The 12,504-nt window shown below is 38.9% G+C and overlaps 1 protein-coding gene across 1 annotated transcript; it reads right to left on the reverse strand.

Annotated features, from left to right (window-relative positions):
• Positions 1-17: 17 nt before the first annotated feature.
• On the reverse strand, positions 18-11,463 carry LOC144000762 (rho-related GTP-binding protein RhoQ). The gene is made up of 5 exons (XM_077494365.1): positions 10,882-11,463; positions 10,534-10,592; positions 3,380-3,544; positions 3,040-3,135; positions 18-2,706 (listed from the first exon to the last, which is right to left on the reverse strand). Exons 1-5 carry the CDS (start codon positions 11,021-11,023, stop codon positions 2,545-2,547), a joined length of 624 nt encoding a protein of 207 aa, XP_077350491.1. The 5' UTR covers positions 11,024-11,463; the 3' UTR covers positions 18-2,544.
• Between the last annotated feature and the right edge of the window lie 1,041 nt (positions 11,464-12,504).

Below are 12,504 nucleotides of genomic sequence, written 5' to 3' on the forward strand. Positions count from 1 at the left end.
AAACTTAATAAGATGACTTTTTTTTCCGCACAGTAAACACTTTTATTGAGATGACAGGAGCATCAATGCACTGGTGGTTGCAGTTTCAAAGTTGGATTCTCGCCGAGCAAAAGTTTGTTTGACCTGCGACACACCCTGTGACTCAAAGCGACAATACAGTCGTGCAGGCTGGGGTAGAGAAAAGGAGCACCATTTACATTAAAGCATCACTCAGTCATTGTATTCGTTTCTTGACATAGCAACAGTACTTCAGCAACAGTTGGCATTTTTTTTTTTTTTTAAACATGGCCAACAACAAATGAAACAAAAGAGGGCATTTGGCTTGCAGGAAAAGAAACTAGTTCAGTGCCCAGCTTGTAAACCTGACATTATACAGTAACAGTGTGATATGATTTGTGTGTATATTTGATGTGACATCATGAAAATGACTGCAAATGCAAATTCATGATCTGTAGAAATGTTGGATTCAGTTGACAGTTCTTTTATCTTATCAAGATTTTTAGGACTTGCTTTAACTATCTCGAACAAGGAAACAGGCCGCACCTGGCAATATCTGCTACTGATGGATGATCCAAATTTATTTGAGCCCTTACTGAGCATTAAAAAAAAATAAAAATAAAATAAAATAAAATAAAAAATCACGTTTTATTACCTTTGTAAAAAGTTTAAAACATTTCATTATCCAACTAATTCATTGTCCAACTTGTGCCAGTTATTTCTAAATGTGATCTTTGCTGCATTGGCTGTAGAAAATTGTTAGTCTATAATAAATCTGATCAAAGTGGGAGTTATATGAAAATTTCCACTGGTTCATATTCATTTTTTCCAATTAATTTAAGTTCATCATCTATTAATTGTCTACTCACTGACGTTTAAAAGTGTGCTTTATCTGTTTTAACCGCTTCACCCAGCAGAAATTGAGAAACTGAACACTAAATGAGCCTTTTTGGGTTCATATTGCACCAAAATAAAGAAGCAACACATATAGTCACCCTTTAGCACAATATACATTTTGACCGCAGTGATCTCATTCTTTTAGCATTTCCCTCATCCCTTCATCAGATTCATACACTTTGTGGAAATGCTGGACCCTACTGACTCTTCGTATAAAATATGAAGCTACTGTTTGGCTAAAAATCAAAGAATGTACTTCCATCTATTGGCATTTATTAATAGTCCCATACACCCCTGTAATGTAAATTAAATAAGTGACATGAATTGAGGAACCCTTTATATGCCTTAATGACTGGGATACAATTGAATATACTTGAATTACTGTATTTCACTTTTGTCAACGTGTTGCCAACTTGCCATCAGTCCAAATTATACAGAATAAAAATAACGTAGCACTTTTGTTTTTGCTCTTCCATTCTTTTTAGTTCAGCACATGAAAAATGAGAACAAAAACAAAAGTGTTGCTTTTCTAATTACATTTTTGCTCAGTGTATTATATATACTATATTATAGTGTATATTTTTAGAAAGCTTACATCAGCCCTTTTATTGGTATAGCTGTAACTAGTCTAATTACAAATATTGTAATTCCATATTCTTTTTCTGACAAATGTTCATATATTTTATTTATTTTTTACTACAAACTTAACACTTGACCCTGTATTGTCTGAAAAGCTACAAACTATCAGATGGAAACATTTGCACCTAATGCATAGTAATGGCATTCCAGACATTGATTTAAGAGTCAAATTTGTATGATGATACACTTGTGCTTTTAAGTTTGTGCATCCTCAGTGCTTCCCCCTGCTGGAAGATGGGCAACGCTTAAAAGCAGAGGAATGTGCTTCATCTGTTGAGCCATTAATATGAAGTGTAAGGTCAATTTTGCTACCTACTTTTGATGAGTGTCCATGTGCATTTGTTTCTTTGAGTTATACTGTATATACTGTATTTGAATCTCTTCAAAAACAACTTTCTATCTTCTCCCATTTTAAATGCGATAAAAGTACAACATATTTGCATGACAAACAAAGAATATGAAAAAATATCTCTAGGTCCAAAATATTTTGTTGATACATTTCTGATTTAGTAATCCCCTATGCACAGCATGGTTTATTCTATAGGTTTTCAAATGCCGAATAATTGGAGACATGTTGGGTGGCAGAAAAAAAAACAACTTCAGGCCTTCATGCCTAAAAATTGGCATGTAGTGCTTTTTGCATTGAGAGACTTTTCTCTCACAATGGCATCAAAAGTCATTGTATTCATATTCTTCAAACATTTTACAAATCAAGCTCCATTTTGTAATGCAAACATTTTCTCTTTTGATTTTGATTTATGGATTTTTTTTGTTAAATGTAAAACACCTGAATTAGGAAAAGAGCTTTCTTGATGTTTGTGCTCCTTATATTTGACTACTTCTTCACATGTTGGGCAGCAGAAGAAAGTAATGGCCTTTGGAGTGCATTGCAGCTTCAACACTTGTCTCTCAGTGGTTGTCAGCGCGCTTCTTTGTCTGTCTCCGCTCAACTCCCTGCATGCGTCTTTCTGTAAGTCCGGCGCTTGTGTGCTTAATAAGGACATCCACATATCATGTGATCAGACAGCAGTTAATGCAACGGGGTCCCAATCTTCGTTTTAGCACTCCCTTCTTTCTCTTTGGTGCCAAAATGGCGATGATGGCCTCATCGAACACCGTCTTCAGGCCTTTCTGGGTTAGCGCTGAACATTCCACATAGCAACATGCACCAATCTGAGGGGGGGGGCGGGGGGAAGAAGAGGGTGATTTCGCAGTCAGTGACAAAGGCGAAAACATCCATCCATGTTCTACAATCATAGTGCAAGAGTGCTTGTAGCAAGAAGGTTCTGGTTTTGATTGTTTGGAGGGTTAGACTGGTTTTATTTGATTTATGGATGCAAGGACTTATCATCTTCAGAGGTATAATTTAAAAAGCAAAAACTCACACAGAACTAAAAAAAAAAAAAAGAAAAAGAAAAAGAAAAGCCAGCTTGCATACTGTAATTGGGCCTGGCAGGTTGACTGCAGAACGTAAAAGCTTTCAGGGTCGGTTCAAAACATACACACCTCCTTTGCCAGTTTTAGGCCTTGCTCCGTCACTATAGGTTTCTCCTTCATATCATTCAGTTTGGCAATGGTCTTTGGGTCATCTCGTAGATCAATCTGAGAAATGAGCAACAAACATGGTAGTTATTACGACCGTTCTAAAGCCAGAGTTTGACATTTCACAGCCCTTTCTTAAAGTGTACAGCTTAGTGTACCTAATGTTATGGCTGGTGAGTGTACATACCAAAATCTTTCTCATTCAATTTATCAAAGTAATTTAAAATGACTTCTATAAGCTCCTCCATATTTTGTTTTATTACACATTCATTCATTTTGGATCAACATCCTGGTTAGGACTCACCTGAGTGCCAATGAGCAAGTAGGGGACATTAGGTGCATACTCCTGCAACTCCGGCACCCATTCTTCACGCACATTCTGGAAACTGGCAGGGTTGACCACAGAGAAGCAGATGAGGAAAACATCAGTCATCGGGTAGGACAACGGCCTGAGTCGGTCGTAATCCTCCTGGGGAAAAGATGCAACGTTAGAAAGAATAAATTATGTATGCTCATGAGTTTCCTTTCTTTTCTGTACCTCAGTGAAATTAAGCTTCGTGAAATATTTAGGTGCATACAATTTGAACAATTTCTCGTCACTGAAGCCAGGTTAGGAAAGACAACTTATTCTTAGCTTATCAAGTGGATTTTTCCATACGCACTGCCAAGCCCCTGCTGTTTTTCGCATACGATGTGTAATTTTATGACAGGCAAGACACTCGTAAAACTGTCCTGTGGATTTGAGTTATGAAGAGCAAAGAATGTGAAGACCATCACGTGGTATTTACTTTCTCCTTCGCCCTCTCAATGACAGAGGCAATTAAGATTTTTTTTTTTCCCCCTTACTCTCCTTCAATGCAAGCTGAGCCACAAAGTGGTCATGAGACAATAGATGGCGGTACCTGAGCAGGGCAAATGTTTAAACTCAAAAACACAGAAAACCATCCTTTGTCAGTACCTTGAGTGTGTTATGTGGGGGCACTCTCTGGTGGGATGTGAAATGATGATTGAATAGTGTTGCAAGCCTGCACTTGCACTCAGCAGATTCTTAATGAGTTCTGTAATTTCCAATTGTCTCAGAGGTCATGAAGGTAACTGACTGTGATTTTGGAAAAATTAAAAATAAAAATTGAAACTGGACTAAAACTAAGACTAAATTTTAAAACGTTTGATAAAATTAACACTAATGTCATAGCGATTCTTACAATACACCAATTAAAAAGGAATTTAACCGTTACATTTCTTCCTATTTTCACATTTACATTTGTGCTATCTAGAACTATTTCCTGCTTTTATGTCTAAGAATCGGGCGGCACAGTGGCTAACCGGTTAGCATGTTCGCCAACAATCTATCTGCATGGAGATGCAAAAGAAAGGAAGCACTGTACTCACTCGCATAGGGTTCAATGACAACTCACACAGTAGGACATCTCAAACATCCATAGAAATAGTCATTCAATGCACCAGACAGGGGTCTGTCAACCAAGATAGTGTTTAGCATTAGCTAAAGTAGTAACACAACCACCAGTCACAAGATTAACTAGAACTTAAATTTGTTACAACTAGCTCCTAGTTGAGAATTTATCATATATTTTGAAGTTCAGTAAAATTGTAGTGTCCCAATATTTAATTTTCAAAATTTGGTCACTTTATTTGAGTGGTCTAGTAATAACCTTTATCGTCAAGTTGCTAAGACCTCCCACATCCTACTTTATGCCGCTATCTGCTAATGAAGAACATAGAGTGCTTCTGTGTACTTTCCTGATTCCATTTCCCAAAAAATACTGCAGTGGTGTGCGAATGTTGTACTTTGCCTGTAACTATTACTAACCAAATTCAACCTGGCTTCTGATCATCCACATGTGGCAACTGTAGAAAGAAGCACAGCGGGATCCAGTCAGCATTTTTCCACAACAAACAAGCCCACAGTTTTCTCTGAGACTCATCAATGCCTCTCACATTTCCTCACTTTACCTCTGACACTAAACTAAACACAATATGTGCAAGTGAGGCGGTTTACACGTTAGCTCAGCTCTAATAATACTCAATCTCTGATCAGTGCTTGTTGTCCCAGTTATGTTCACTCTCCTGCTGCTTAGAGGGCACTTTGTTGGGTTGAATGTTTGTATCACAGAGATGTCATGCAGTTTTATTAGGTCAGTTCAACAATTCATGACATTGCGGCAACACTGCATCACAGGCTTTTGGACACCATACTGTCATCAGTAGAAGGACAAGGGACAGTTTGTACAATTTTAAGTTAAACCTGGCTTTAAAAGATTACTTGATTACTAAAATAGCTGTCAAATAATTTGATAATCGATTAGTTGTGAATAAAGCAATTAAATATGACAGGTCTAACATGATCAAAATATTTTCAGCACATGCATGTTCGTGAGGTCAATGTGTGAGCTCTGCTGTGTGACTGACTTAGTGACATGAGCACAATTCTAGTGTGCCATCACTATATACGCATCTTCATTGTCCTCCGCTGCAGCGTCTATAACCTCCTCGGGGGTCTATAAAGTGACTAGTTTTATATAGAATGGGGGCTAGCTACTATGGCCGTTGGGTAACCGTCTGATCTGCAAATCTGAGCTTTTTGTTTACCTGGATTAAACCTTAATAATCACCTTTACTCAACCTTTCATGGTGATTAATAGGCTAAACATTAATCTCCATCTACTAACATCTTTACATTAAGTACATGATGCCATATACTCAAATTGAAAGGGTTTATTTACAGGCAATGGCACCCATAAGAAACTATTACTTCAAAAACACTCAATTAAATCAATATGCGTAATAAACGTTATCCATTTTGTGTAAATAAATTGCTCATTTTGATGACTAGTCCACAATATATACCAAAAAATAAGTATTTTTCGGGGTTAAAGTCATGCCCAGGGCGGCTGTGGCTACTCACATAGTTTACTGCCACCAGAGTGCGAATGTGTGAATAATGTATCCATAGTAAGCACTTTGAGTGTGCAAAAGTTAAAGTGCAATATAAAAATCTAAAGCATTATTATTATCATCAAGACACATTGTTTTCATTGGTGCAGTTTTCAAACAAACCTACTAAAACACACTTATGAGCTTCCCTGGTTGACATTTCTCATTACCATGAACATGAACGCAAGCTTGTCTATTTTTACCCATCCTCATTTGTTGAAACCCACATGCTGACATAAAGACATTTATCACAAGACTCAGCCGCCCACTTAAGATTTAACCACAAAAAAAAGTCTCGCTACATATTTTAGGTACAGCAGTCAAATGAGATCACACACAGGTGCTTCATCAAGTCTGCCTTTTAATAATAATCATCTTAAGCTTTGTCACTTTCATAGCCCCCTCCCCACAGATATTTATATATAACATACAGTAGATGACTCTTACCACATTTGAAGATGTCTTATCATTCTGAAGTCATCTGATGCTTATAGTATGCTTATTTATATTTACTGCAACACTTAATATACAGTCAAGATGCATTGTCAACACCCAGTTTTCAGTCAATATAAATTAAAAATAGCTAGACAGAAGTGGATGCCCTCCGTCCACTACGATAAGCAAACATTATTTGACATCTTGATGAAAAGAGTCTCCATTGATTAACAGATGTGCAGTTACCTGTGAAGGTGTGATGAGTATAGTGCATGGCACAGCGGGTGAACAAATGAACAAATAAACACTTCAGCCTCTGCTTCTTTGTTATATTCAGCAATAATTTGCAGACTTTCCCCACGGAATAATTAAATTGGTAGCGGTCAGGGTGGACGAGAAGTGATTATTTTTCAGACAATAGGTGGCAGACAAAACACTATAATGAGCTGTGGCTCACACACAAAACACTAAATTGCCTGCTTGATGACTCATCCAACAAAGGCATATAACACTAGTGTATATTTCATAAGGACTACAGGGAAAAGGGGAGAATCTGTCTGAATGTTCTGAACTCCACTTTTGATGATAGCTGGTGCCAGTGACCTTGCAAACTACTTTAGACTTAATCATCAGTCCTTCTGCTGGTTAGTGCACTCGGTTTCAACTTTGACTTTCATTTTGATTGTGTGCTTTATTTGAGACTCAGTTGCCTCAAGGCAAGATCAATCAGCTACTGATTCCATACTGCAAATTCTTAACTATCATTTAATCATTTAATACATGTGTTTATGGCCATCCCATTTTGAAACAGACAGGCATTGCAAGGCCTCCGGACATGGAAAAAATCTAAGGAAACGAAGGAGATCCAAGTATATAAAAGGATTAAGAAGAGAGAAAACGCAAATCAGGAGAAGCAAATGAAACTTGAGGGGCCTTTCATCCAAAACTGTAATAATTGCCTATGAAAATGGTGGATTAACCACTCCTGGAGGACAAGCACCTGCTTGTTACAGTATGTGTACAAAGTGTACTGCCCAAACAAAAATGCTGCACTACTGCGCTCTTGCAACAACTTTGGTAAGTACTGCAGCAATCCATCCATTTAGCATATTGCCTACCCTAATTAAGAGCCATATTCTCCTCTTTGTGCTTATGTAATTTTTTTTTTTTACACAATATGAACCTCACAACAAGATAATTCACGATATTGTGGGGAGGTTGGCAATATATATATATATATATATATATATATATATATATATATATATATATATATATATATATATATATATATACGGGTACTCCGGTCTCCTCCCACATTCCAAAGACATGCATGGCAGGTTAATTGGGCGCTCCGAATTGTCCCTAGGTGTGCGTGTGAGTGTGGATGGTTGTTCGTCTCTGTGTGCCCTGCGATTGGTTGGCAACCAGTCCAGGGTGTCCCCCGCCTACAGCCCAGAGCCAGCTGAGATAGGCGCCAGCAGCCCCCGCGACCCTTGTGAGGAATAAGCGGTCAAGAAAATGGATGGATGGATATATATATATATATATATATATATATATATATATACATATATATATATATATATATATATATATACACATTTTTTTTTTTATATCGATTGAGGCACTTAAATTCTAATGTAGGCAAACATTGTGAAGCAAGTCAATTTGGGGAAGAACACAAACGTGTTGTTTCCATTCATCTGAGGATTCGCATGTCTTAAACGTGGGTGGCCAAAATATGCCTAATTCAAATTAAACTGCACTCGTAAACTCACCACCAGAGGGTGCTGGAACTGCACCCTAGATTGGATGCCTGTTGATCACTGGACACATACAATCATTCATATACTCAGTTCACACATAATCCACAATTTTAAATCTTTAACGTTAACATGCATGCGTATTTTATGCAAAGCATGCTTTTGGATAAGACCTGACATTTTTCATTTTTTGCTAGTGTAAGTGAACAGGGTTTGTTTTGACAGCAATGTTACCTATAATACTTCAAATAGGCATAGAAGAAAACTTGGTTGTAAAGCTTGGTTGTAATCATTTAAACATATCCTGAAAGGTCCACAGTTTCACTCTCCAACAACCTTCCTGCCTCACTTTTTTCCTTTACCCCATCTGTCTGTCTTCCTCTTTCTATCTCCTCTTCATTCTGCCCCTCTATTTGGGCCACCACGCTTTGATCACACTTTGAAGCTATAAACATTAGCAGCTGGCCTCCTGCTCCCTAAAAGAGGTCAGCAGAGTCAGGGACGGCGGGGGACGGATTTTGAACTGTGGAAACTCTACTCTCCCTGGCTGACATCTGGGGGAACTTCTCCATTTCAGAATGAGCTAAAAACAAACACGCACACACTCGCTTACAATCAACACACCAGAATAGACAATAGGGAAGCATAAGGACATGTTATACTTCTGCTACCTGTGTTCTGAGTAGTAACAAACAAAGCCACAGGTGGATTGTGAGGTGGCAAGAGGTTGATTTAAATTAATGAATAATCTCTTGACCTTTACGTGCCTTGTTTATCTTTTTCACGGCTAACAGATTTGGTTTCAGATTGTGACTCATTCACACCGTTAAATCTGGCCTGAGCAGTGTTGACTACGCAACATGTGACATGTACGTTTTTGGGTTGTGGGAGAGACAGCAGGTCTTGGGGCAGAGAATGCCCACTTGCGTCACAACCTAATCAGTATTACAGTACTTCTTTTTATTAGTAGCAGTCCTAGTAGAATTATTAGCACTAAATTTGTTAGCTTGCCAGTCGACATGAAGCCTTGGATCTGCTCAAGGTTTTTTTTTTCCCCCTTCTGAGTTTTTCCTTCTCCACTATTGTCAGAGTCCTGGTGTGGACTGTCCAAGACCTGTTGAGTGTCTTTTAGTAGTGTGGTCACAAATATGCTCTTTGGTTTTGTAAAAATAAGAAGAAGAAGAAAGAAAAAGAAGTAAAAGAAGAAGAATTAGATGAAGAAAAAGTAGAAGTAGTATTAGTAGTAGTCATGGCAACCAATATAGTTTAGCATGTGGTTCCCTTAAGACCCAACAAGGATTTACAGCACCAAAAGGTCCAGTAAAACCAAGCAGGATTATATCTTTTCATTACATACCATGCTTATCTCAGGAGTCAGACATGTCTTTGTTTACTTTTGACATAAGCTCCCAGTGGTATACTTTGTGCCTCCCAGTTTTACTGAATGCAGCATATGGCCCATACGTATGTCTAAGCATGTAAGCATATTTAGAATAAAACTTTGCAGCTGGTTTCATTGTGCACATTGCCAATATAAATCAAACAGGAGCTAATGGTGGAAACATTCCTTTGTAGGCCCCACTGTTTGCCACAAACTCCACAAGGCACCATTAATCTTGACGATCATTCAGAGTGGCTCAAACCTTCTATTTAATAGATATACAATATGTCAAATCAAAACTACAGTAAATGGCAAATATCTGCATTTTAAATAAAGTCATTGGTTTTGGTATTTCTATCAAAGAAAAATATGTAAATACTGTCTATAATCTACAATTTTGGCTGTAGTTAAAATGCTAAATGGAGCCAAGTAATTTGCCAGAACAGGAAGTTCAAATGCCTGCAACCAGACATTTCTCAACATTTACTCATTTTGTGTGTGTTGTTCATATGGTTGCTTCAACCAGTGTGTCTGTGTACACACACAGGCCCCTGTGTTGAGAGAAAGTACTGTGTGCGCGTATGCCTGTGTAGGCTGCTGGATCTGAATTTTTACGATTGTGCGCTGAATGGCACATTGAGGGGGAAAAAATACCAGCAATAGGCAGCCCTAATCTGTGACATCATTTCTGGACATAGAAAGTCTGTTCTTGACATAATGGAACTATTGAACGGCCCTCACTACCACCACTGTGTATGGTACACCGGACACTGGCAGTAAATATGTGTGAAAACTATCACCTGTTGCAGCCTGATGTTGCTTCAACCAAGACATGGAGACAGCCAGGGTGAGATTTTTTTTTTTTTTTTTTTGTGCATTCTTGATATGCTTGGCACTAGTAACACAATATTAAAAGCGTACCTGGCCGGCAGTGTCGTAGAGTCCCAATAAGTACTGCTTTCCTCCGACATTGACACTCACTGTGAGGAAATAACAAAGAGCAGTTAGAAAGAGGAAGGCTTGTGGGTGAAGGTCTGGGAGGGGTGCATGAAGCATGAAGTACAGGGGGTGGGGCTGTGGGTCCCCAACCTCTGTCTGCAATGAAGGCAAACAAGTGGTTTTGATTAAAGCAACAGATGCAGGCAGGCCAATGCAGTTGAGTGCAGCCGGAAACAGTGAGTGCACTTTATTCTCTCTATACAAGTGTTATACGTCAAGTGAAGCAAAACACAGCAATGTCATTATTAGTGAAACAATACATGTGCCTACCTGCATAATGATCAAAGACTGTTGGGACATATTCCTCCGGAAAGGCGTCATTGGCATAGCTCATTAGAAGACACGTTTTGCCCACTGCACCGTCTCCCACCACGACACATTTTAACATGATAGTACCGGTTCCGTTTGCCATGATCTCGAGCTTAAACTCATCATTCTCCTCCTTCTCCTCCTCTTCTTCTTCGGCCGCCCTGCTTTGCCGCCCTCCTGCTCTTCCTCTCCCCGCTGTCGCGGATGCTGCTGGCCGCTAAAGATCCCCGCGCGGCGGCGGCGGACATCACCAGCCTCGGTGCCGGGCTGCGAGGCGCGCCGAGCGGCTACACAACTGCATCTTCCTCTCGTAACTCACCAACACCACCACCGGTTACACTGCTCCCAAATGTAGCGAAAAGCACTTTTCTGACAGTCTTCGGTGTCACCAGTCGAGAAGTTTCAGTGAGGGCGTTCTAATCCAATATATGACAATTTCATCGGAGCTTTCCAGCGGAGTTGCTCACATCTCCAGCCGGCCAGTGGTGTGCGCTTCTCGGTGTGGCTCACGCTGCTGGACGCTCTGGAGCAGCTGGGGGCCAGAACAAGGTGTGTGCACTTGGTGGAGAGGCGGAGCTTACGTTTGGCACCAAGGCACCGTGTGCAAAGCACAACGCGCAATGTGTACACACATGCCGATTTTTACCACCGCAACCAATTTTTATAATTTACTGTCTACTTACTGATCCGTGTGTCTTTCCATTTTCAATTGGCAATCAATCAACAAAAAAAGTGTCTGTATATAATCTATTTTTAAACAAAAACGAGGGGGAGTAGGTTGAAAATTTTTGGTTTTTATATTTTTATTTTCAAATAGATCAAAAAGACAAAAAATAGAAAACATGCCATAACATTTACATTTAACTGTGTAGACCAAGGATGTCCACACCTTTTCTCAGAGAGCCGCCAAGAAAACAAAGACTGAGACGATTTTGAACCTCTAAATTAGGGGTGTCAAATATAGGGCCCGCGGGCCGGATCAGGCCCATAAAGGGGTTTAACAAGATGATTTTGTAAAGTAAAAAATAATTTGTAATGTCAGACCAATTAATCAGCTGACCACAATCAAAACATATACATTTATAATTTCACAAGCAGTCCTCAGATGAGCAATTTCAACTTGTACCGGGAATCGTCCCGGATGTCATAATTTTGCACACAACTTAAAGTTACGGTTTGTTTATTTATTTATTTTTAAATCATAGACCGACATAAACATGTTAAATACGACACAAATTAATTACTGGTAACACAATAGATAATAGACAAGGATTAACATCCTTATAACATCATTAATTCATTTGCTCCCAAAAACGTATAAATACATACTATTTTAACTTTTTTTTTTTTTTTTTTTTTTTAAGAAATTTGGGGATATAAAAATGCAATGCATTACAATGAGGATCAATGTGATGGTAATACACAGATTTTTGCTATTCACGGGCCGGCCCGGTCTGTATCCCCCGTCAAATAATCGAGGTCCACCTTTAAGCTGAAAATATTTAAAGGAGTGTTGCCTGCCTTTGGCATGATGCCAGCTGGGATGGGCAGACTTCATTTCCGCACAACCCTCAATAGAAGATG

Source organism: Festucalex cinctus, chromosome 14 (assembly GCF_051991245.1).
Source record: "Festucalex cinctus isolate MCC-2025b chromosome 14, RoL_Fcin_1.0, whole genome shotgun sequence".
Taxonomy (NCBI): Eukaryota; Metazoa; Chordata; class Actinopteri; order Syngnathiformes; family Syngnathidae; genus Festucalex; species Festucalex cinctus.